This window comes from Copadichromis virginalis, linkage group LG18, assembly GCF_057382275.1.
Source record: "Copadichromis virginalis isolate Kocher_CV1m ecotype Utaka linkage group LG18, C_Virginalis_male_GT1.1, whole genome shotgun sequence".
NCBI lineage: Eukaryota > Metazoa > Chordata > Actinopteri > Cichliformes > Cichlidae > Copadichromis > Copadichromis virginalis.
In genome coordinates, this window is record NC_140635.1 from 4,542,222 (window position 1) to 4,567,947 (window position 25,726).

At 40.2% G+C, this 25,726-nt stretch overlaps 2 protein-coding genes and 1 long non-coding RNA gene across 4 annotated transcripts; 2 read left to right on the forward strand and 1 right to left on the reverse strand.

The window, feature by feature from the left end:
• Nucleotides 1-567: 567 nt before the first annotated feature.
• Nucleotides 568-1,027, reverse strand: LOC146687000 (uncharacterized). The gene is made up of 3 exons (XR_014916271.1): nt 909-1,027; nt 765-824; nt 568-684 (listed from the first exon to the last, which is right to left on the reverse strand). It is a non-coding gene; the product is annotated as an uncharacterized LOC146687000 (long non-coding RNA).
• Nucleotides 1,028-9,464: 8,437 nt separating this feature from the next.
• On the forward strand, nt 9,465-12,711 carry LOC146687001 (tripartite motif-containing protein 16-like). Its single transcript, XM_085437946.1, has one exon. It carries the CDS (start codon nt 10,139-10,141, stop codon nt 11,825-11,827), a length of 1,689 nt encoding a protein of 562 aa, XP_085294072.1. The 5' UTR covers nt 9,465-10,138; the 3' UTR covers nt 11,828-12,711.
• A 68-nt stretch (nt 12,712-12,779) lies between these two features.
• LOC146687002 (uncharacterized) lies at nt 12,780-21,779 on the forward strand. Of its 2 annotated transcripts, XM_085437995.1 has the most exons (5): nt 12,780-13,580; nt 14,611-14,872; nt 15,575-15,720; nt 16,986-17,264; nt 17,751-21,779. In XM_085437995.1, the coding sequence occupies exons 4-5, from the start codon at nt 17,018-17,020 to the stop codon at nt 18,545-18,547; spliced, it is 1,044 nt and encodes a 347-aa protein (XP_085294121.1). In that variant the 5' UTR covers nt 12,780-13,580; nt 14,611-14,872; nt 15,575-15,720; nt 16,986-17,017; the 3' UTR covers nt 18,548-21,779. The 2 variants fall into 2 exon arrangements, with proteins under 2 accessions (XP_085294121.1, XP_085294122.1); XM_085437996.1 differs by lacking the exons at nt 14,611-14,872; nt 15,575-15,720.
• Nucleotides 21,780-25,726: the final 3,947 nt, after the last annotated feature.

Genomic DNA, 25,726 nt, shown 5'->3' on the forward strand with positions numbered 1-25,726 from the left:
TGTCTTAGGAGAGTTCACTGGCTACTTGCTTGGTGATAGGGGGTATCCATGTTTACCCTATTTGCTTACCCCTTACCCTGACCCTGAACCGGGCCCACAGCAGCGATATAATCTGGCTCATTGCAGGACAAGAGCCAGAGTTGAAATGACTATCGGAATGCTTAAGGCCCGGTTCCAGTGCCTTCAAAGACTCAGGGTCACCCCAGAAAGGGCATGTGACATTATTGTGGCATGTGTGATTCTTCACAACATTGCCACAATTAGAGGAGAACACTGTCCTTCTGAACCAAACATCAGCAGTGATCCAAACCATGAACATCCTGACCCTCCCACGGACATACAAGATGGAAGAGCAGTCAGAGACACCATATGTCACAATCATTTCCTTTGACCCATCATCTCAACATGTTGAAAGAAGAATAAACAGATTTTTTGTTCAACTGGCTTTATTGGTCGCCTGTATTTCCTGTACACAAAGTATTAATAAGTATATTATTATGTATAAGTATATAACACTGAAATAATTCGTCCATCTCTGACCACTTCACCCACCCTTAACTGATGTTCTAGCAGTAAAATCTCAATCTTGGTCTTTTGGATCTGCTGCTTGAAGTGTTCCATTTCCAAGTCACATTTTTTTATTTTCTTGATCAAATGGGTCTTGTACAGCTGCTTTACAGGGAGCTATTGAAACAGAAAATAGCATTGACATTCATAGTACATGCCTACTTAGGTTGGTTGTAAATCAGTGCTGAACATCTTACTGAGGAAAGGTTTGTTGGAGACGTGGCTGGACCCTCTTCCTCTTCATTTCCATCATCACTCTGTTAGAGACATAGAAAGTCCATGGTTTTATTATAGTACCACATTTTATTCAATTGTTATATTTTCCATTGTAAGATGTAAACCTCATAAAGTGTCTCTGTTGCTTCCTCCTCTGTAACAGCTGTCAATGTTTCTTCATTATTTTCCTGTAGTAAAGAAATTAACAACATTGCTGTTCTACTGTAAACTCATATAATCTGTGGAGTATTAAGAGTACTCATAACTGCATGTTGGTCTGGCTCAACAGGAGGCTGCACCAGATGCAGTACACCATCACCATCAACTGATAGAATATGAGGTTTATACAGGTCACTTATAACTTACAAGGGACCAAATGGCAATTAACAAACATACCAATCACCTTACACTTCATTGTCATTATGCTCTCAAAGACAACCAAGACTGAGGGAAGGCAAAATCAGTAGGAAAATAACTTCACTACAAAATAATTCATTATGGTAAAGAGTTTATCAAATGAATGAGTAGCACTGCAAAGGTGACTGTGAAGAAAGGATGTATGCACATCATGTATTATTTTGAATTTACCTCTTATGTAGGCACTTGTGTCTTGCGGGGTTACTGACTCAGAGGATGTCCCCGCAGAGATGCCTTCAGCCACAGGGCGCCCACTGTTTTGGCTGAGGGCCAACTGCTCAGCCTCTGTGAGTGGTGGTGGTGGAGGACCCCCACCTGTTTTTCAGGCCTCTGCTTTTTTTCTGTTGGCTATAACGGGGTCACATTTGAGCATACAGAGTAAGCAAATATGTACTTGTAATGTGCTCAGATAATTTCAATAAGTGCTTACAGAAGGAAAATTAATGTAGCCTCTAACTGCAATTGATTTACATGGGACAAACAGACCAAGCACTATGGCTCATAATACAATTACACCTTACCTGTTTGGACTATATTTTTATATTTCATTTTTACTTGCTGCCAGGAACGTTTGGGGCCTGTTGGGTTGCACCTGCGCTCACATCACGTCACAAAATAAAATGTATAAAATAAAAAATAAAATAACGTGTTAAATGGGTGGAAATCCCTAGATCAATGTTTAAAGTAACACTCACGCATTGACTCTGTCGGCTATGTTTTGCCATGCATGCTCCCTTTGTTTTGCAGCTGAGGCTGTGTTACTTTTTTTCCGCAAAATTTGCATGTTATCGGCATATGCTGCCATCAGAATTTCGGCCTCAAGCGCTGTAAAATACATTGACCGCGCCTTCTTTCCCTCCGTCTCCATGGTGACTCGCTTAATCTGTGCTCCACTAATCAGGGCTTTATGTATCCTCGTGCGCGCGCTTGACTTGGGGTTAAAGCAACTCCGCGTTGATTGAACTGATTGTTATCAGCCTTTCTGAAACCGAATATTCCGAGTTGGACAGTTTGGGGTTACTCAACCCTGAGTATCGTTTTTCACTCTGAGTTTTCTAAACCGGCTTCCTGAAATAGGGCCCTGACATTTGATGCTTTCATGAAAGAAGGTTAGAATATCAGGATAAAACAAGATAACAACGTTTACCTGGTCAATAAACAAGCTTAATTATATTCTAAGTCAACTACCTAAGTTGATAATTGTTTCTACTTCAACAATGAATGAGAATTACCTATATTCTTAAGCTTCATCTCATCAATATTTTGTGAAGACATAGCCTTACTCTACCATTTGATAAGAAAATGCATGGCCTTTTTTTTTTTTTAACAATTTCTGTAACATTTCTTTTCTCTTACCTTACTTCAGTGTGCCTAAAATTTAACATACCAGAAGGCAGACAGCTAGATATGAAGGTGTTTGACCAGTCTGACACAGAAGTAGACGCAGAGGTGTTTGAAGAAATAGTGAAGGGGTCACCTGTAACCTTCCGAGTCATGCTGAGCAATGAAGAACTTGGTAATCACTCACATACGTATATGTTTATATGAAATTTAAAGGTTGAGATTGAAGCATTAACAGTTAAATTTAATGCTTCTGCTTTGGTCATGTTCCTTAATGCACAGGTGTATCTCTGTCATCATCATCTTCTCCATCGGATGATACAATCATTCTAAACTTCACAATGTGTGAACCTCCTGAAGAAGCAGCAACCACTGAAGGAAGACAACCTAAAAGGCCATGCCATATAAACTATGAGGCAAAAGCTGTGGGTAGTGAACATTGTTAGTCTAATTTGCATGTTTGATGTGAAGTGTTTTTATGTAATCGTTTTCCAGTTTTTCTCAAGGTTTAAAAAATTTCTGACTTCATATTTTATGTCTATTTAAGTTGATTGAAAAAATCCTAACAACAAAGCCTGGTGGTGAACACATCATACAAGAGTATGCAAAAACCAAATCTCTGACAGATGCAACTAGAAGACAGATGATAAACATACTTGCTGCTGAGATGACAGAAGCACATGGGTAAGAATCATAAATGTAGTCTATAAAGAAACATTTTTAGTATTGTATTATTTTTAATTGTGATGTTCAATGCCAATTGAGTGACGGTCATCACTGAATTTATACATTAGGACATCTCCCCCTAAAAGTGTAAGAGTGATGTATGCGCAGGGGATTGTTGCTCTGTTTCCATATCTGGAAGACCCATATTCACAACATGGATATGTAAGTAAAGGGGACTTTGCAACATTAAACACATAGTTGCCCTCAGAAATGTTGATAACATTCTGCTTGTATTTAATTACATAAGAACATTACTATGATCCAGAGAGCGGTTCAGGATACCTTGCGTGGCGGTTGAAGACAATTCAAAGAAAAGCTGCAGAGGAAAGAAGTGTCTCACTTTCCAAATCTCCTAAAAGTAAGTTCACTTGTGATTTAAATGATTCTGATCTAATTTGTAGGCAGGAGTCAATCAAATTGTTTTTTCTTAAGTTGGCGGGCCAGGCCGTGGTCGATCCAGACCACTCACCACTGAGACAGTGTTATCAGATGAGGATGTAAAAGCAGCTATTGCTCTTTTGAGACACTCTGCTGATGAAGACACTATCCGTGAAAAGATGAAAGCTACCTTCATTTATCGGCATTCAATGGTCAGCGATGATAAGAATGCAGCAGATGTCTTCATAGTCTTCCCGCGGTTTCTGGACACACCAGGACTGGTAAGACATCTTCATTTGTTGAATCACTGAAATATTCCATGCAGCTTGCAATTTCACTCATTACACCTCTTATCTTCTATTTTTGCATTATAGATAGAACAAGATTTCAGACTCCTGTTTGATGAGGTCACTGCCAACAAATTCTTGGAGAGGTGGCCCATCGATCTCAAATCAAAGATTGTAAAGGAAAGTCATGGACTTGTACCCACCTCGGAGCTCTTGGAGTTGATGTGCAATGCTGAGTCAGCTACTGAAGTTGAGAATGGTATGACTGACTGTTTTTATTTGCCATTGTTGGTTATATAGGCAATTCTGTCTATCGAATGTATTTTTGGAGTAATTCTTTGTTTATTCGTCTGTAGGCTGGGACAGTGACATGTCTGCTATCTTGCTGCTGCTACATCTGCTACCGCCATCTGCACAAGGGTGAAAGAGACCAGGAAAGATGTCTGCATCTCAAGCTGTCGATAACCTCATCAAATTCCTAAAGGTATGTTATTTAAAATATATATTCCATCACCGCCATTGTAATGTACAGTAAGGTGATCTAATCTAATGGGATAGTCACTAAATACTGCTGTTTAATGTGTTGTTGTAGGCTGGAACCAGTGTACAGCAGCATCTAGACAACATCACCCGAAGCAGTCAGCCCTACCTTCTTGCTCAGGGACCCACAAGAAGCAGCATCCACACCTTCTTCATTGTGATTGACAAGCATGCACTTCCATGTAAAGCGACAGGTTCAGTAGGAGCCCTTGATGAACTCTTTAAGGCCCATTATGTCTTTGATACGTCATACAGTTCATCCCTGACCAACTTTTTCACTTTTCTGCAAACAACCATTTACAACATTGATGTTGGGGAAACAAAGGAAACTCCCAGAGTTGCGAGCAAGAATGGTGCGTTAGTATCCATTGAGATCAAAATAATGAAGTGCTTTCTTTGCAAAAGTGATCATGGTAGACCAAACAGCCTTGTAAAACACCTTAAGGTAATTCATGGTCTCTGTACTGGGAGGACACTATATCTCAAATGTGGCCAAGTGGGATGCTCACGTTCTTTTAGTAGTTTTTCTGGCTTTAGAAAGCACCTGAACAAATGCCACGTAAGCAGTTCATTTGATTCTGCAGAACTAGATTTTTCACCAGTTCAAAGTGTTACGGACACAAGTACTACTGCTAATGTTGATGTGGTGCCTGAACATTTAGAGCATAGGTGTCAAACTCTGGCCCGCGGGCCAGATTTGGCCCGCAGCCTGATTACATTTGGCCCGCGAAGCCATACCAAATTACTATTAGAGCTGGCCTACTGGTAGTATACAGTTAATATATATATTGTTTAGTATTAAGCTTTGCTTGTTCCATATTCAGGTTTTCAGCAAAACTTGTTTGAGTCCATAAAAAAAGATTCATTCTTATATCTAGAGGAAGATTTTTTTTTTCAATAAATATTAATGTTAGCCCGCGACTTTGTTCCAGTTTTGAATTTTGGCCCACTGTGTATTTGAGTTTGACACCCCTGATTTAGAGGCTGAGTCGGAATTATCTTCAGCAGACCTTGTAAATAGTTGTGCAGCTGTTATTTCTGATCTAAAGGCAGCAGGTGTAGGCCAAAGTGTAGTGAATTCTGTAGTGAATTCCATGGAAGAGATTGTTCAAGATATCCAACAACATGCTAAAGAAACAGTCATTAAGCATGTATTTAGTAATGAAAGAGAAACAGAAATGTGCAAGAAAGTTGAAGCATGTTTTGATGAGTTAGAGAATCCTTTCTCAGTTCTTAATTCTGAGTACAAGAGGTCAAAATATTTATCAGACAAGTGGGAAACTGTAGAACCAGTTGAATGTGTAATTGGCTCAAGATTTGACACAAGGCGAAATAAAAAGACTGGAACATATGATCAGGCAGTTGTTCAAGATAAATTCATGTATGTTCCAGTTTTATCAACATTGGAATCAATATTTAAGAGTCAGCATGTTGGAGAAATGTTGAAAAAATCAGACACTTGTGATTCAAGACGCAGAGATATTTGTGATGGATCTCTATTGAAGACACGCCCTCTTTTTTTCAACAGAAAAGCACACAGTTCAGATCCAAATGTTCTATGATGACTTTGAGGTTGCAAATCCTCTTGGTTCCAAGCGAGGTATTCACAAGTTGGGTGCAGTATATTTTACCTTAAGAAACTTCTCTCCCAAATGGAATTCTTTTTTGGCCAACATACACCTTTGTGCCTTATTTCATGCACAAGATCTGAAACGTTATGGTTTTAGTGAAATTCTTGTTCCTATTGTTCGAGACATTAAAGTGTTAGAGAGCGATGGTATTGAGATTCCACTATTCGGTGGTTATGTTCGTGGTAGTGTGGTACAGGTCACTGGTGATAATTTAGGCTTACATAGCTTGTTTGGTCTGGTGGAGTCTTTCAGTGCAAGGTACTGTTGCAGGTTTTGTTTAGCTGATAAAGATGACTTTCAAACAGAATTCTCTGAAGATTTCCCCCAAAATAGTGTTGCGCACCAAAGACAACCACACTGCTCACTGTCAGGAAATGTCTAATAATCCATTGCTTCCTTATGTTTTTGGTGTAAAGAGTTCATGCTTATTGAATTCACTGACATATTTTCACACAACTGAGAACTTCTCAGTTGATGTGATGCATGATGTTTTGGAAGGAGTGGCCCAGTACAAACTGAAGTTATTGTTTTTGTATTTAAAAGAACAACATCTTACATTGGGAGAAGTGAATTTGAGAATACAAAGTTTTGATTATGGATTCATGGAGAAAAACAATAGGCCAGTAGCTGTGAATTTAGGTGGAGAGTCTAATGATCTGGGACTGAATGCTATTCAGACATGGTGCTTACTGAGGAATGTTCCCCTCATGTTTGGAGATTTGGTAACCTCTACTGACCAACATCGGGGCCTACTACTTTTATTACTACAGATAGTTAACATTGTATTTTCTCCTATGTTATCTCAAGGTATGTGTGTATATTTAAAACATTTGATTGTGGAACACCACAAACTGTTCAAGATGTTGTATCCCCAGAAAAAACTTTTACCAAAGCACCATTTTCTTATCCATTATCCTCGCTGCATCCAAAAAATAGGGCCTGTACTTCATAGTTGGTGCATGCGCTATGAAGGTAAGCACAATTTTTTCAAGAAACTGCTCAAATCATTCAAAAATATCACCAAAACGCTGGCCAAAAAAACACCAGAATTATATGGCATACATTTGGCAATCTTCAACAACCTTTAGTCGGTTAGACATTGGTCCAGGAAAAATGGTGTCTTTAGATATGGTAAAAGGAGGTTCTGGAATTGCAATAGCAATGCAACTGCCCAATAGAGTTCAAGTTATGAAAGTGAACTGGGCTAAACAGAATGGTATTGTTTACCGCCCGCATTTGGTTATTTGTGGCAAAGTAGTGTCTGAAATGCCTGTGTTTTACCAGATTGAGTCAGTTCTGATAATACATGAGAAACTGGTACTTCTCATTTTGCCATTATGTACAGTAGCCTTTCAAGAACATTTCCATGCTTATGAGTTGACCAGGACAAAGCAAGATTTAGTTGTCTTTCATGTTGACAGCCTGCATTATCCCAGGCCTTTTGACATACAATTGTCGTATGGAGTGAATGACAACTGTCATTACTTACTGTCATTTGTAAGAGTTTGTTATGCTAATAAATGCTGTTACTGTAACCTGTATGTTTGTAGTTATTTTCATAATATAGGATAGATCACAGCCATTTAGAAATATAGCATCATATGATAAATATGAAAAAATAATGAAAATGAAATATTATTACACATTAGAGTGAACTTGGACTAAAAATAACTCTATAAAGTGAAATCATATTACTCTAAACAGTGTGAATAACCCTCAGTGTTAAATATTTTTACACATTTTGTTGTTAATTTTGACACTAAACTGAGTAGAATTAACACTAAAAAGTTAACACTGGCCATAGAGTAAATTTTACCCTAATTTTGAGTGGGACCAAATGTTATCTGAAACAGAGTTAAAATCAACTCTCTAAGTGTAAAATTGACAGTTTTTTACTGTGTGGCCTCATATCAAATGTGAAGGCAGAATGAGTCTACGTTTGACGTTTGTTTATATCTAATCTTCCTTTTCAAACATTTAAACAGCAGCGAGTCTGCAGCTGAGGGAACACAAACTCAAATTGTCGGAACAGGTTTGCTCGTTTCTTGGATTCATTTGGTGATTTATTAAATGTATAACTGTTATTCTAATCTGCTGCTGGGTCTCTTACACTTTTCTTTATGCTGTATATTTTCACGTCTCTGGAATAGTTGGCAGTTAGTCAGCTGGGAAACTCTGCATATCGTGGATATGCTGACCTCGCTCCGTGGTGTACAGGGCCGTTTACCCTCATGATTAATATTCACAATAAAAATATTAGCCGAACATCATGAAGTCTGTATGTGTTTCATAGTGTCGAACAACCTTTGTACAGTTAAAGCCAGCAGTTACTACATGACAGAAACACCAACGTTATCTCTTTTATGCGTTTATACACAGGTCACGCTGATTACTGAACAAAAACCCAAAGATCAGATGTTAAACAGATTTATTTGCTCTCTCTCCTCCTTAAACATGTTTTTAATGTTAGTTATAATTCAGAATTGGCGACTGAAACACGTAGGACACATAAGAACATCAGGAAATAAAACACCGATAAATATAACCTCAGTAAAAGAAGTCAGCGGGGGTTACTACAGCTGTGTACCGGGGCCTGCGCTTTGTCGGTGGGATTGCTTGCGAGGCGAGCGGGTCTATCCCACGCTTTGCCGTGAGACTGGGCAGACGTCTCCGAAATCATCGAAGCACTTTTGCAAAGAGGCTGTATCTTGACAAACCGACCAGACACATGAAGATTAAACCACTACATTCTCGGCTAAAAAAATATTAAAACGGTATTTGGTGACACACAAACAGGGTTTTTCAAAGTTCAGTTCTGTTAGCTTCCACATGCCGGTTGTTGTGTGCTAGAAACAATGGCCACCAGGCCTAAGCAATGGTTTTGACTTGATCAACGTTGATCAGTTTGATGGGTGAGGCTGACAGATAAAATTATTTCAAGATGAGAGCCAGGCGCCAGGACTGCCAAAATGAAATAAATAAATATATCATTAAATAATTAATTAAATGTGTCAATAATTAATTAATTAAATGTGTGTTGGCCCTGCGACAGACTGGCGACCTGTCCAGGGTGTACCCCGCCTCTCGCCCTATGACAGCTGGGATAGGCTCCAGCGCCCCCCGCGACCCTGAAAAGGATAAGCGGAAGCGAAAGGATGGATGGATGGATGGAATAATTAATTAAAATGTGAAATACATAAATAATTAATTAAACGTGTCAATAATTAATTAATTACATGTGTCATAACTATTTATTTAATTAATTAATTCCAATTTTAATTAATTATTGCCACATTTAATTCATTATTTAATGGTGTATTTAATTAATTCATTATGGCAGTCCTGGCGCTCCATAGGCACCAGCGCCAGAGGTGAGGTTGAATACAAAGACTGTCCTCTGGACACCGTATAACATGCCCGATCCCAAGGCCCTATATGTATGTGTTATGAGAGTGTGAGTAATGTGGATGTCTAGGTTGTGGAATAAAATCAGTCTGCTGATAAAACAGTGAGCACAGTGAGAAGATCTTCACTGAGCTGATCCATCTCATCTCATAAAATTGAGGCACAGGTGACCAGGAGGGGACAGAGGGGGAACGACCTTTTATTGCTTTTTTCTACAACAATTTCTTAGTTCAGCTGCAGTATTTGATATCCTGTAATGACTAAAATGATAATTTAAACAAATTTACATAAAAAGATTGTCTTTTAAATGTTAAGGTTATTTAACAACTTTAAAGGCTGAGCAGTGCTATTTTTAAATGAAAAACTCACAGGCTCACATGTTCCAGGATTGAATTAGTGTCTGATAACCCTCCCTCTTCCTGCTCTCTAACTCAGCACCTCCTCTCTGTCCACATGTTCCCTTGTTCCCTCCCCTTCTGATCTGCAGTTTGAAGATGGGTGCAACCAACATGTGGTGACGTATAAGAGCTGACAGATCCCATTCGCTACAGAAACCTATGTTGTTTAGATCAGAGCAGTTTCAGTTCTGAGGAAGTGAAACTCACACAGTCACTGACACTGTTGGGTGAAATGGCGCAGAAAGGAGTTCAGCTAGACCGAGAAACCTTCTCTTGTTCGATCTGTTTGGATCTACTGAAGGATCCAGTGACTATTCCCTGTGGACACAGCTACTGCATGAAGTGTATTGAAAGCTTCTGGGATGAAGAGGAAAAGAAGAAAATCTACAGCTGCCCTCAGTGCAGACAGACTTTCACAGCGAGGCCTGTCCTGGTGAAAAACACCATGTTAGCAGTTTTAGTGGAGCAGCTGAAGAAGACTGGACTCCAAGCTGCTCCTGCTGATCACTGCTATGCTGGACCTGAAGATGTGGCCTGTGATGTCTGCACTGGAAGAAAAATGAAAGCCTTCAAGTCCTGTTTTGTGTGTTTGGTCTCTTACTGTGAGAAACACCTTCAGCCTCATTATGTAGCAGCCCAGTTAAAGAAACACAAGCTGGTGGAGCCCTCCAAGAAGCTCCAGGAGAACATCTGCTCTCGTCATGATGAGGTGATGAAGATGTTCTGCCGTACTGATCAGCAGAGTATCTGTTATCTCTGCTCTGTGGATGAACATAAAGGCCACGACACAGTCTCAGCTGCAGCAGAAAGGACTGAGAGGCAGAGAGAGCTGGAGGTGAGTCGACAAAACATCCAGCAGAGAATCCAGGACAGAGAGAAAGATGTGAAGCTGCTTCAACAGGAGGTGGAGGCCATCAATCAGTCTGCTGATCAAACAGTGGAGCACAGTGAGAAGATCTTCACTGAGCTGATCCATCTCATCCAGAAAAGAAGCTCTGATGTGAAGCAGCAGATCAGATCCCAGCAGGAAACTGAAGTGAGTCGAGTCAAAGAGCTTCAGGAGAAGCTGGAGCAGGAGATCACTGAGCTGAAGAGGAAAGATGCTGAGCTGAAGCAGCTCTCACACACAGAGGATCACATCCAGTTTCTACACAACTACCCCTCACTGTCAGCACTCAGTGAGTCTACAGACTCATCCAGCATCAATATCCGTCCTCTGAGCTACTTTGAGGATGTGACAGCAGCTGTGTCAGAGGTCAGAGATAAACTACAGGACATTCTGAGAGAGGAATGGACAAACATCTCACTGACAGTCACTGAAGTGGATGTTTTACTGTCACAACCAGAGCCAAAGACCAGAGCTGGATTCTTAAAATATTCATGTGAAATCACACTGGATCCAAACACAGCAAACACACAGCTGTTATTATCAGAGGGGAACAGAAAAGCAACATTAATGGAACAACAACAGTCTTATTCTGATCATCCAGACAGATTCAATGAATGGTCTCAGGTCCTGAGTATAGAGAGTCTGACTGGACGTTGTTACTGGGAGGTGGAGTGGAGAGGGGCAGGAGTTGATGTAGCAGTCGCATACAAGAATATCAGCAGAAAAGGAGGTGAATGTGGATTTGGACATAATGACAAATCTTGGTCATTAGATTGTAACAACAACATTTTTACATTTTGGAACAACAACAGATATATATTTTGGTACAACAACATTGAAACTCGTGTCTCAGGTCCTCGTTCCTCCAGAGTAGGAGTGTACCTGGATCACAGAGCAGGTATTTTGTCCTTCTACAGCGTCTCTGAAACCATGACTCTCCTCCACAGAGTCCAGACCACATTCACTCAGCCGCTCTATGCTGGACTGAGTCTTTATTATGGAGCCACTGCTGAGTTGATTAAAGTGAAATAGACTGAAGTCTTTCATATTGTTGTAAGTTTAAATCTGTATTTTAGTTCCCTTTTAGTTTCTCTCCATCATTATTGTGGTATTTATGTGCTGCACATAAATCAGATGTCAGTCAAACATTATGGGCAGTACCTCGACATCTTCAACATGTTGTCTTGATGTTTTTACGTTTTATAGGTGGAGCTCTTTCCTGTGTCTGTTCAGCCATGGAGACTATCAATGCTTATGGATATTTTTATTTGAAAAATTTCTCCACATGACAACATAAACTTCTCTATCTTCTAAATGTTTACTGAATATTTTTCTTAGGTATTTGTATGTTGTTGTTTCTCTTCACTGATCTTAACAGAGAAGTCTACAGACCTTCCTTTATCACACAGATTTTATTCTCATTTGTACATTTATAAAGAAAACAATTAATTACAGAGCAATAAGAAATTTTAAGAAAGTGCACTATATCATAATTTATAGTAAAGTGTATTAAAGCATCGTTAGTTAGTCACTTATTTAGTTTGGAGCTGTATCATCTGACACTGTAGAAACATTTCCTCCAGCTTCAGCACAGAATGTTAAAAACAGAACTATTAATGAGAACAAACAGTAGGAACACAGTATCAGCAAACATCATGGCTTAAAATGGAGAGTAAAAATCTAAAAAGAAATAAACAAATTAGTAAAAAGGATTTCCTGTTGACATGTTATTGGTCCTATCTTGTCTGCAGCACCTCCAGGATGCTTCTTATATGTTTCTGGTTATTTTTGCACCAATTTTAGTTTTTGTCAGTAGGAAGTTCAAGTTCAACTCAGTGTGTTTGTTTGTTTTTTTCAAACTGATGCCTGACCTTGAACACCAAACATCTGTCAATAAAGCAATGATATAAAATGCTTATATTAGTACTGAAAAACTGCATATCCACTTTACAAATATAAATAATGATATAAATCCACAGCTGAACTGGAGGAGCAGCTGATCTAGTTCACTCATGTGTTTCTGGACTAAGAGTTGGAGCAAATACCTTATGATTCAGTGATGTTTGTTTTTGTTAAATATTTTGTAGATCCAAGAGTGAGTTTGACTCATGATGATGATGTTCCGAATTAAACAAAGTTGGTCACAAATTCTTCAAAGCTGTTTATTAAGAATATATTCACTTGGACTCATGAGACAGGCTTGTGATCCAAGGGAGCCATCAACTGGACAATTACTGACATGACAACAAAAAAGCTAAGTACAGAGGGGGGAACAGAGGTGAAAATACTTGCTTTAAAGGATTGTAATGTTTCCTTTTAAAATAAGTCTCTAAGGTCAGACAAAGGGACAGAAACTCATAGCTTTCTACCAGCCCAATGACAAAACTATAAGTTGTTTTTTAACATCTACTTTTTCATCTATTTGGCAGTCACAGTGAAAAGTATAAACATTGGCACGCTTTGTCTTGTGATTCTGCTGTTCGTAAAAAATGACCATGCGCAAAGTACCAGACTTTAAGGCTTTGACTTGATGCCAATGGCCTGAGGAGGACAGTATTACCCTTGGACATGTGTAGTCTGCCGTCTACTCAATAGAAGAACAAGAAGCGCGGAAATGGCACAACTGTCTTCAGTTTCTGGGAGAGTTTAACAATGAGAGACTGATGATGCAGAAGAAATCTCCGTGGTTAAAAACATTAAAAACAGTCGTCCAGGATGATGAGATCCGCCACTGGCTCAGACTGCTGTATATCAGCCGGAGACCCGAGATGAAGTCACGCAGCAGGTATGTAAAACTGTGATGTTCTCAATGAACTAACACAGGAACGATCTGAGCTCAGTCTGTAAGCTAACAGGCTAAAATCAGAGAGCAGCTAATCAAACAAGTGCGTCCGTTTTTTTTAAAGGTAAACTTTTAACAATAGACTTTCATGAGACACATCAAAACCAAACAGGGAGGGAAAGCTTCGGTTTTCTGCACTGTGCCACAGTTCGCTGTCTGCTTCGGTTCACGACGCCTCACTCCGGGGCTACAGACAGTTCTCTGCCGCCTGTGGTGCTCCTCACCTCCGTCTGCACCCACAGACTTCCCGAGGTGGAGGCAGGCCGGCAGGGACTTTGAGAGATGGGCTTTACTTTTAAAAATAGCCCTTAATCAGGGTCTAACTCACTAAAAGATGGCCACATGTCTCTCTCCAACTTAATCTCTTTCTTTTAAGTAATTGTTTTTCATTGAAATGAAATTAATTGTTCAATAAAATGATTACATTTATAATTTAATTCAAGTTAAATTAATCAAGGTGATTTTGACTTTGCTAGTTAACAGGAAGAGAAACAAACTTACACAGGATAAAATGAAATTTGGACCCAGCAGAAAAAGTCAGATCACAGACAAACAGAAACATTCCTCTTTGGCTAAAATAAAATGCAGATTATTGCTCCTCTGCAGTTTTAATCATGGTGAATAATTTATGATTCAGCCAAGTAAGATTCTTCTGTGTGGAGGTTTTTCCCCTGTCAAAAGGCATTGACCATTACCTTCATCTAAACATGGAATTTAAGTCATGTAGTTGCCGTTGTTTGTTTTTAAAGAGGTCATAATATTTTTGTGATGGTAGAAATTTATCTTCAAAGTAATAGTTATAAAGTGAATTAATAAGACTTTCCAACAAAGAGAGGGAGTCACATGGTGCTTCTGAAACATTTGTACAAACCTCTCTCACATATGTGAGCAACATGCTCACAGTGTACAGCCCTGCTGACTGAGGCTGCACCTTTACCTGTCTAATCTTTTTCTTTTTACTTTGTTCCTCAAGTCCCACATCAACATGAAGTGTAAGGAGGAGGAAGATCTGGCTGGCCAGCAGGTCTGGAAGCAGGAGAGGAACTTCAATCTGGACCAGGAGGACACAGATCCCCCACAGATCAAAGAGGAACAGGAGGAACTCTGCATCAGTCAAGAGGGAGAACAGCTTGTAGTGAAACACGAGGATGAAGGCATCGTCGTCTGGAGCGGGGAAGAGCGGCTCAGACAGCTGCATAACATCTGGAAACCTGAGAAAGATTTACAGACCAGCGGTAAAACTGTAATCGCTTTTCTGAAGTGTTAACATTAATATTAAACCTACAGTTTGTATCAGTCAGATCTATTTAATGTGTATTCGTGAAAACATGACAGGGAGTTTTAAATGGACTGGTTCTTATATAGCGCTTTTCTACTCAATCTTGAGCACTCAAAGCACTTTACAAAACTTGTGCATTCACCCACTCACTCCCATTCGCACAAGCACATTTTTCTTAGTGCTTTCTACCAACATTCAGACACACATTCCACAGATCAAAGAGCAACTTGAGGCAACTTGGAGTTAGTATCTTGCCCAAGGATATTTGAAATGCAGACTAGGTGAAGCCGGGAATCGAACCGATCAGTAGATGATCTGCTCTACCGCCTGAGCTACAGCCACCCCCAATAGTGAAGATTATTTTGAAAAATATCAAGATGTAGATCAGTTTCGAGATCAACTCCAAAATAGATCATCAGTCAGTCAGTAATAAGTGAGTTCTTTTTTGTTTGAAAGGTTTTTTTTACTCTTAATGTTGCTGAAAAATGTCAGAACTCAAGTTCTCATTTGCATCAGAGTGCACAAATAACTTCATTTTTACACACTTTTAATTTCACCTGCAAATGTGAGCAACATGCCCTCATTACAGACTTTAACTAAAACTTTATCTTCTCAGAAGTGTTTTTCTATAATTACATTTTTTTTATTGTTCGTTTAGAAGCAATAGTGGAGAGACCGGCTGACTGCTGCAGAAGAAATCTGCTCTGAGGTTAACAGAACGTCTGATCGTCCAGTATGAGATCAACCTTCAGCAGAGACTGCTGGATATCAGCCGGAAACCCGAGATAAAGTTACGCATAACAGGTAAAACTGCGATGGTCTCAGTGGACTAACACAAGAATACAACTCATGTAGGACCTGATCAGAGCTCAGCTTGTAGGCTAACATACTGAAATCAGGGAGCGGCTAATCACACAAGTGCGTCTCTTTTTTACGGTGAACTTTTAGCATTAAACAAACCTTGAGACCGAGAGAAAGTGCCTTTATAGAAGATTTATTTAGAAGATTAAGATAAAGGAGGCAGGGAGGGAAAGCTTCTGTTTTCTGCACTGTGCCACAGTTCGCTGTCTGCTTCGGCTCTCTGACCCTCACTCCGGGGCTACAGACAGTCCTCTGCCGCCTGTGGTGCTCCTCACGTCCGTCTGCACCCACAGACTTCCCGAGGTGGAGGCAGGCCGGCAGGGACTTTGAGAGATGAGCTTTACTTTCAAAAATACCCCTTAATCAGGGTCTAACCCTACAAGACCATCGTGCCTCCCCCACCATCCTCACCTCATGTTAAAATGTATATTTTTCAACTGAATTATATTTGGGTTCAAGAAAATGATGAAGTTTTTAAAATAACTTTGTAATGTTCTAATAAACAGTCTTAACTCGAACTAAATCAGCTCAAATCTCACAGATGTCAGTGTTATTCACAAAGCATGGAAACATAGTTGTTAGTTTTGAATGCAGCCACAGCAGGCAAACTATGGCTGCATGCTCCAAAGAACAGGAGCACAGTAACTGAACACACTCTTAGCACACTTACATCTGATTTTGGGAACAGTTAACAGATCTGAACCTGATGACCTGAGAGGTTTAACTGGGTCAAAGGTCGAGAGCCAATTGAGAACTGTCCAGTTAAACCAACTAAATGATGAAACCTTTGATTTAAAATGTCATGATCAACAGTATCAAAGGCAGCAATGAGATCAAATAGAACTAAGACTGAAACTCTGAGTCCCTAATAATCTTCAGATCACTGATGACTTTAGTTGGGTTGATTCTGTGCAATGACTGGCTGTGAAACCTGACTGGTACTTATCTGCTATGGCACTGTGAGATTTTCAGTTTAATCTACAACAATGACAAACATTTACTTGCAGCGTGAAGCTGGCAGCAGCTACCTGAATGATTTGTACTCTGAACTTTCCTAATAAGAGTATCAGAGCTCGAGAGTAACTTACACTTTCATTTTTCACATTTGTACAGTTTAAATTTCACTCCCATATGAGGACATGCTCAGAGTGGACTATATTTGCTCAGATGTGTTTTCCTGTCATCACATTATTAACCTTTTTCCTCAGTGACCCTTTGTTCCTCAAGATCTCCCCCTAACATGAAGTGTGAGGAAGAGGAGGGCCTGTATGACCAGCAGGTCTCCAACCAGGAGAGGAACTCCAGTCTGGACCAGGAGGGCCCAGATCCTCCACAGATCAAAGAGGAAGAGGAGGAACTCTGCATCAGCGATGACGTAGAAAAGATTGTACTCAAACAGGAGGACGAAGGCCTCATCTGGACTGAAGAAGAGCAGCTCAGACAGCTGGATAACATCTGGAAACCTGAAATGAACTTACACAGCAGGGGTATGTAAAACCGTAATGGTCTTACCTAAAAATTAATATGACTTTAATTCATTCAATAAAGATATTTTGGAAACACATCAGAGTTCTTCAAGGCCAGTGTTTAAATAAACTCAGCTGATTGTTAGTCGAGGTTTTCTGAGAGCTTCGCTGCTTTTTATCCCCATATTTTAATCCTACTTTTAAATTTCCCCTTCTGTCTGATGTTTGTCTTATCATTTACATAAACATCTTTCCAACAGTAATTGGTGGACAAACTGTGATTGGTGCATAGAAATTTACTAACGTGTTAGAAGTGAGTGCATGAAATCTTATTTTAACAGTTTCCAGGTCTGGGTAAATGATATGATGATATTTCGGATGATATTTTGATTAAACTCTGTTGTAGAGTTGGAAATGGACAGCTGTAGACACCACTGCCGAGTAGTCATTCTTGTTATACTTCTATATTTATCTAAGACAAGTAATTTTGTCCATTTGTCACCTCAGCTTTCCCACAACAGCATGAATGTGAGGAGGAACTGGTTTTTGGGGACCAGGAGAGAAACTTCAGCCTCGACCAGGAGGATCCGGAGCTTCCACAGATAAAAGAGGAAGAGGAGGAACCTTGCACCAGTCAGGACGTAGATCAGCTTGTAGTGAAGCAGGAGACTGAAGGCATTATTATCTTCATGGTGGCTCCTACTTATGAGGAAAGTGAGCCAGAGCTGGACAGTGAACATCTCCTTTCTTCCAGCTCTCCTGAACCAGAGAGCAGAGATCAGCAAGACAACTTTCCTGTGTCAGAGAGTCAGCGTAAAACTGACACAAGTAAAAAGTTTGTGAAATGTGAGATTTGTGGAAAAACCTTTGAGTACAGATCCAAACTAACGAGACATATGAGGGTTCACACAGGTGAGAAGCCACATTCTTGCAGCACCTGCGGAAAAAGATTCAGCCTGATGATAAACTTGAAAACTCACATGAGAATCCACACAGGTGAGAAGCCGTATTCTTGTGGCATCTGCGGAAAAGAATTTAGAGACCAATCAACGTTCAAAAAGCACATGACAGTTCACACAGGTGAGAAGCCTTATTCTTGTAGCACCTGCGGGAAAAGCTTCAGTCAGAAACCAACACTGGAGAGACACCAGAGAAGCCACACAGGCGAGAAGCTGCACTCCTGCGGCACCTGTGGGAGGGGATTCAGTCAGATGATAAACTTGAAAACTCACATGAGAATCCACACAGGTGAAAAGCTTCATTCAGAGGATACAGTTACAAAGACACATGAGGATTCACACTAGTTAAAAGTGGGAGAACTGTCAGATGAAGCAGTCCACTGAGAAGCCAGATCAGAGCAGATCAGATGACCTCCTTCCTTAAAAAACTCTGTATTGTTTATTGTATGTAGGGGTGGGAGATATAGCCTCAAAATAATATTTCAAGAAACTTACATTTAAAAAAAATAATGTACATTTTATCAGCTCGGCAGGCAGCAGCATTTATATGTGTAAGTAAATGATGGATTTTCCATCTTTCTCTTCCAGTGAGCTGCTGTCACTGATGACAGCTTAGCTAATTCAAAGTGTGAAAATGTGGCCACCTCAAGGTGCTTGATATTGTAAGGTAAAGACCCAACAATAATACAATGAAAACAGAGAAAACCCAAACAGTCATATGACCCCCTATTAGCAAGCGTTTTGGCGACAGTGGGAAGGAAAAACTCCTTTTTAACAGGAAGAAACCTCCAGCAGAACCAGGCTCAGGGAGGGACCCCCATCTGCAACAAGGAAAGTTTTAAGTCTAATCTTAAAAGCTGAAGGCTCTGCCTCCCATTCTACCTTTAAATACTCTATGAACAACATTATAGTGCAATGTTAGTGACACGGCATACATGAAATATGAGCACATAAGTATCCTCAGGGGTGTTTTTCCTGGAAGTTTTAAGAAAAGTGTATTACAAGTGCTTACACTCTAGCTTAATATCCAAAATAACCTTGTAATGCGGAGCCTGCACAATTCTGTCATATAAGCAGAGGTGGAAAGTAACGAATTACATTTACTTGCGTTACTGTAATTGAGTAGTTTTTTTGTGTATTTGTACTTTTTAAAGTCATTTTTCAAGTCTGTAATTTTACTTTTACTTAAGTATATTTTTTAAAAAGTATTGTAGTTCGCTACGTTTTCAATCACACCCGTTACTGAGTAAATTAAAAAAACCATTGCACTTCGGAAATACTGCAGGGAATGATGGGTAGTAGAACAAATTGGCGCTAAGGTCACGTTAAAGATGGAGTCTGACATCGGTGTTATGGATCCAGTGAAAAAAGAAGCCCCGTCGAATTCTGCTGACCCTGAACTCGAAGAAACGGATGTGAACCCCTGGCCGTATTTAAGGGACCATTTCGGCTTCAAGTGCAAGAAAGGCAACAGCTTTATTATGCAGTGTAAGCTGTGTTTGCCCAGAGAGACCGAGTTAGCAGCTTTTAAAAATTCCACATCAAACCTGCGCAAGCATGTGGAGGTAAGTTAAATACAACTCGTACCGTTATGGTAGCAAAAAGGCTGTGTTCAAATTAATCACATTAAGTTAAGACATCTGTGAAGAACACAGATAACGTTGGTTGGTACTAGCAACTTGCTGTAATCGGGCACGTTGTTGTCCACGCAACTTACATTTTTTTTACTGGGTTGGTAAATTGCCAAAAGAAAATGTGTTTACCTACGTTTTTCCTGTTTGTTAATAATAAGAATTTATTTAAAAAAAGAGTTAAATTAAAGACAGAAGCGGCTACTTTCTTACTTAACCCACATATGTTCACACTGCAGGCAAAAGAATAACAGAGCGCTCACTTACCTTAGATTAGTCAAAGACAGCTGACTTCTGTTACTTGTTAATTAGCACTTGCAACCTCCCGTTAACTAGCCTGTTACTGTCCAATAAAAAAACCCCACGAGGTATATTGGTATAATTTACCAGCGGTAGCTATGTAATGCATTGATGTCTTATTAGGGACATCAAAAAACTTTCTCTCAAACTTAACACTGGCCTGCCTGCCTCAGCTGCCTTCGAGCGTCTCTTTAGCTGTGCTGGACTACTGTTCACTGCAAAGTGAGCAAGGATGAACTCTACTAACTCTGAAAATCAACTGCTCCTCAAAATTAACAGGAAGTTCAGAGAGTAACACTCTAGGATGGATACAAAGGAACTTTAATCTAGAGGTACAGTAGGGCAGGGCCAAGTTTAAAAAATTCAAAAACATTTTTAAAGCAGCTGCCGTTCAGTTCAGTACTTGTTCTCTTATTTGACAGTTTAGAACACATTCTCATGTGAAAGAATGATATGGTTTTGTATTGAAAACACTGTGATACCTGACGGTTTGGTTTGGTTGATTGGTTTGGTGACCATTATCCATTTTCATGTATAGACTTGCACTTTAACTGCCACTGCACTTTAATTTGTAAAGTTTTTCTTTTCACTAAAAAAGAACTACTTTGAGATTTATATCCCACTGTCCTTTTTTGCACTACTCAGAAGCGGCTGTCCTCCTGCTGACAGAAAAGTAACTATGTAACTTTTACTCTGAGTACATTTTAAATGAGCTACTTTTTACTTTTACTTGAGTACATTTTTAGACAGGTAATTTTACTTGTACTTGAGTAAAATTTCAGCAAAGTAATAGTACTTTTACTTGAGTAAAATATTTTAGTACTCTTTCCACCTCTGCATATAAGGAAAAGAAATTCTACCTGGTTTGTTTCATCTTGGGTCGAGCTTTTTAACCTCTTGCTTTTCCACCGTGTAGCACATCAGTAATTTCCATCCACTGACTGCTCTTGCTGTTATATGAAATGTAACTCGCGAGTGCTCCAGTGATGCATGGTTGAATCATTTGTTTACCTTTGGGTCGCACATCACTGCTGCTAGTATCTCCTGCTCACGTGCCTTCACAGCCCGGTTGTACTCAAGTGTGTTTTTGCTTAAAGTGTTGTAACAGGTTTGCTTTTTTCACTTTCAGTGGGAAAAGTTTTCTTGCATATTTTGCGAACATTCAGCTACCAAACTGTGACTGGAGCCCGACATATGGCTCTGGCTGTGAGACATGACTGGGGTTGACTCATTGGGGTGAATGCAAACACATGATGTTCCTCTAAACACACTTTTTTGTAAACATTTATACCAGTATTATTGCAGATCATATGATATGTCACAGCCCTAATTCTGTTTGTTGCATATTCCATTAAAACCTGTAATGAAGATGAAACACGTATTTACATTCATTTGATGTGATATTTGTATCGTGTTGAGCTGTGGAGGTGACAAAAAAGTTGCTGAGATGTTTTATTTTTTTGTTTAGTGGAGAGGTTTTACTCCACAGAGTCAAAGCTGGAAAGAAACACACATGAGACCAAACATTTTGTGATTTAATCTTGATTTTCATGAAGACTGAATTTCAGCATGTGCTCATCCTGTTGATTCGTATGTTGGTGTTGGTTATGTGTCTTAAAAGTGAAATAAAGATTTCTTTAAAACTTCTTGTGGCTATTTTTTTAAGGCACAATCTTTACAACATGAAACAACGTCTGTGAAGCACATTTTGTACAGTGGGCAGGGAGACTTGCCCATCACTGTGGTGGTGGGGTGGATGAGATTTGCCTGCGGTCACTTAAGGCTCTGTATGTTGTGGGTCTGTCCTGGTTGTCCTGCTCAAACATTGTATGGAAGTTGAGGTCAGTGCCTTCAGACCGGCCAACTATGGTGGTAATCATGGTCCCCTGTTTTATGAAGGGAGTGTAGAGGGTATGTTTGCACTTCAGGCCTCCCTAGGAAGGTCTATATCTGTAGTCACTTTCACTGTTTTCTTATTGCTGTTTCAAATTGTTGTTTCTGTTTGTAGCCTTTTTATTGAAGGATTTTGGTTTATATTATTAATATGTGCATTTGTTGTTATTAATAATATTTGCTTCACTCTCCATTTGATGTGTTTTTGGTATGTTTTACTTTTAATTGTTCTATGATTATGTTTATGTGTGGTTTATAATTATATTTAAGTTCTGGGTTTTTTTATGAATAAAAGTGACTTAACTTGTCAGAGATATGAGACTTTGGGCATTTCCCCTTCTGTCTTATTCTCAGTGTCTTGTCTCCATGTTTATTTACCTCTGTGTTGCTATCTTTGTGTCTCTGTCTCTTTCTCTTCCCCTGTTCAGTGGGATTTAAGACTTCCAACAAATAATTTCAAAGGGTCAATTAAATTTTAATAAAACCATTTTACTCAACACTGCACTCGAATTTTAGCATTTTTTTTTACTCAGTCATAAAAAGATTCATCTTAAAATATGTTTTAGATACATTTTTATTACTTTTTTCTTTCTTTCTTTTCTTGTTGTTGTCCCGTTTCGTTTTTTAGCCATCAGAATTATTGTCTGAAGGCCAAAAAAGATGCCCAACTAACTTAATTTACCAAATGGACCATCACGGCCTTGCCATATTGGTCCATTTGATCAACCTTTGTTATTATTTATTTATTTTAATTTATTTTCAGTTGTTACAGATAGGACAGACATGACTGGGGGATAGGAAGGAAGGAAGAAAAGGGGAAGAGGGACAGTGAGAAAGGGCACTTAAAAAATATCTCCCAGGTCACCTGTTGAGAGAAGAAAATAAGAGAAAACAAGCAAAAAAGAGAGCAACATAATAACACAACACCATTGCAATAATCTAGCTAAGTGTAAATAACAGTAAATATTAAATACTGAATGTGATTGTGCAGCACGCAAGATTGACATCGCACAATGTGGTTTGAGGTAGCAGCCAAGAAAGGTGTAGCTTGTGTGTGTGAACACCTGTGTGGATGAGTGCTCGTCTATTCAAAAGGCTTCTCCATGTAACGATCTGCTAGAAGGTGTGGGGAGCCATAGCCCCGTCCCCCAGGGCATGAAGCAGGCATGGAGGAGATCCAGGCCCCAGACATCCAGAGGCCCCCAGAGTGCGAGCGCCCAAAGAGGACCACCGGAGGGGCAACCGTGCCACCTTCCTGGGAAGAGCTGAGGAGAACCCCAGATGAGGGGTCACCCAACAGCCACAGAGCAGAAGCCAGAGGGGGCGGCAGTGACGTACACGCGGGCTCTGCCGGCAGTCAGCTGTGCCAGAGTGAATCGAGCCCCCGCAAGGGGCCCGACCGAGCCACAGGCACCAGGCCCCACCAAGCAGCCGTACCGGGGAGTGAGCTGGTACAGACCTGAGCGCCCAGCCCTGGACACCAAGAACGCACCGATGTCTGAGGGCATCAGCCACCAGCAGGGAGTGTGGTGAGGGGAAATAAGCCTCCATACCTTGGAGGGCCTGAGATGTTCCAAGGGGGTGGAGTGTAAGACCCGAGCTGACATATAGACACAGACGAATAGGCGCACACAGACCTAAACATGCATTCCCACCCTCATGCACACATATACAAATACTCGGCGCTCATCCAACCTGGATACAGACACAAAGAGTATTTTAAACTATTCTGTAAATTCTTGGAAAGTGGTCTTTTTTGGGGGGGACCTCTGCTACTACCAGAGGTTGTCTGCACCACACCAGGGCCTGTGCTGCTAGCATAAACCAACTGAGCCTCACCAGGGCCTGTACTGCCGGCTGGACCCATAGGCACCACATCAGGGCCTGTGCTGCTAGCATAAACCAACTGAGCCTCACCAGGGCCTGTACTGCCGGCTGGACCCATCTGCACCACCCCAGGGCCTGTACTGCTGGCTGGGGCCATCTGCAGCACACCAGGGCCTGTTCTGCCGTCTGGACCCATAGGCAACACCCCAGGGCCTGTGCTGCTGGCTGGGGCCGTCTGCAGCACACCAGGGCCTTTGCTGCCGGCTGAACAAACTGCATCTGTGTTGCTAGTGCAAGACATCAGCACCACACCAAGGCCTGTGCTGCTCGAAAAGCTTATCTGCAATACATCGGGCGCTGTGCTGTTGATTGAAGCCTTCTACACCACATTGGTGAATGTGCTAGCAGAAGCCCTCTGCTAGCAAGCCACCAGGACCCGAACTTTTGGCTGGAGCCTTACTTGCCATCCTAGGTTTGTGCAGCCTATTTAATTCAGCATCAACAATCATTGTGTTTTGGATAATGGCTTTTTTAATAACTTTACTTTGCTTATTGGCCGTGGGGGACTTTTGGACTCTCAATTTTTCTAAGATGAGAACATTTAACAGTGACCCCATTCTGCGAGACATGGTTCCCAGATCTACATGCGTCACTGCTGCTATACATCCTGTACAATTTCCAATGTATTTGGAACAGGACATTAATCATTTTGAACTACAGAAAGATTTACCTCATCTTCAAAACCTTCTTGCTTTGTACAATTACAAAATTAGTTACGAAAAATCCTGCTTTGTGTCAACATTTCACACGTCAAAATCAATAAGTACAAAGCAGAGACTTCTGATCGTCTTACTACTGCTCTTATCTGGTAATGTGCAACCTAACCCAGGCCCTGAGCTGCAATGTAGCCAGACACCATCTGAATTTAAATCCTCACCTGGGCTGAAGATAGTTCATCTTAATGTGCGCAGTTTGTTACCCAAGATGGATATGATCAAGATCTGGGTTCAATCAACAGATGCAGATATTGTCCTCATTTCTGAAACTTGGTTGTCTAAATATATATCTGATGAACATGTTAGCATGGCTGGCTACAATATCTATCGCACCGATAGGTTTAAGAAAGGTGGTGGTGTTGCTGCTTATGTTAAGTCAAAATTTGATGCTACAATAGTTCTATCAGAATCAATTTGCAAACAATTGGAATTTTTGGCTCTGAATGTGAATGTTGCAAAGGGTCTTTGCATAACAGTTGCTTGTTGCTATCGACCCCCTTCTGCCTCCACAGAAGCTCTGCGTTCTTTAAACCTTTTGCTGTCCAGACTAAATTATGGGGAGCTTGTTCTAGCTGGTGACTTTAACTGGGATTGGCTCAAAACTGTTTCAGATGATTTTAAATCTTTCTGTGATTCTATCAGTCTTACCCAGCTGGTCAATTTACCCACTCGGCCGAATCTCAAAAGCCCCGAAAAGTCTACCTTGATTGACTTGATTTTGACAAATGTTCCTCATAAATTTTCATCTTTGGGTGTCTTTTGTAACGACTTAAGTGACCACTGTGTTGTTGCTGCTATTAGAAATACTAAAGTGGCCAAGTCACAACATGGTATTATTTTTAAAAGAACTCTTAAACATTTTAATGAGCAAGCATTTTATCATGATTTGTCAAATTATGACTGGAAGAAAATAGGATTGATCCTTGATGTAGAATTAGCGTGGGCATTCTTTAAGGATGGGTTTATGCAAATTGTGAATAAACATGCTCCATTAAGAAGATATAGGATAAAAGGTTGTGAAAACCCCTGGTTCTCCCAAGAGCTGGCAGATATCATTCATGAGCGTAATCTGGCTTGGGCCAAAGCGAGGAAAACAG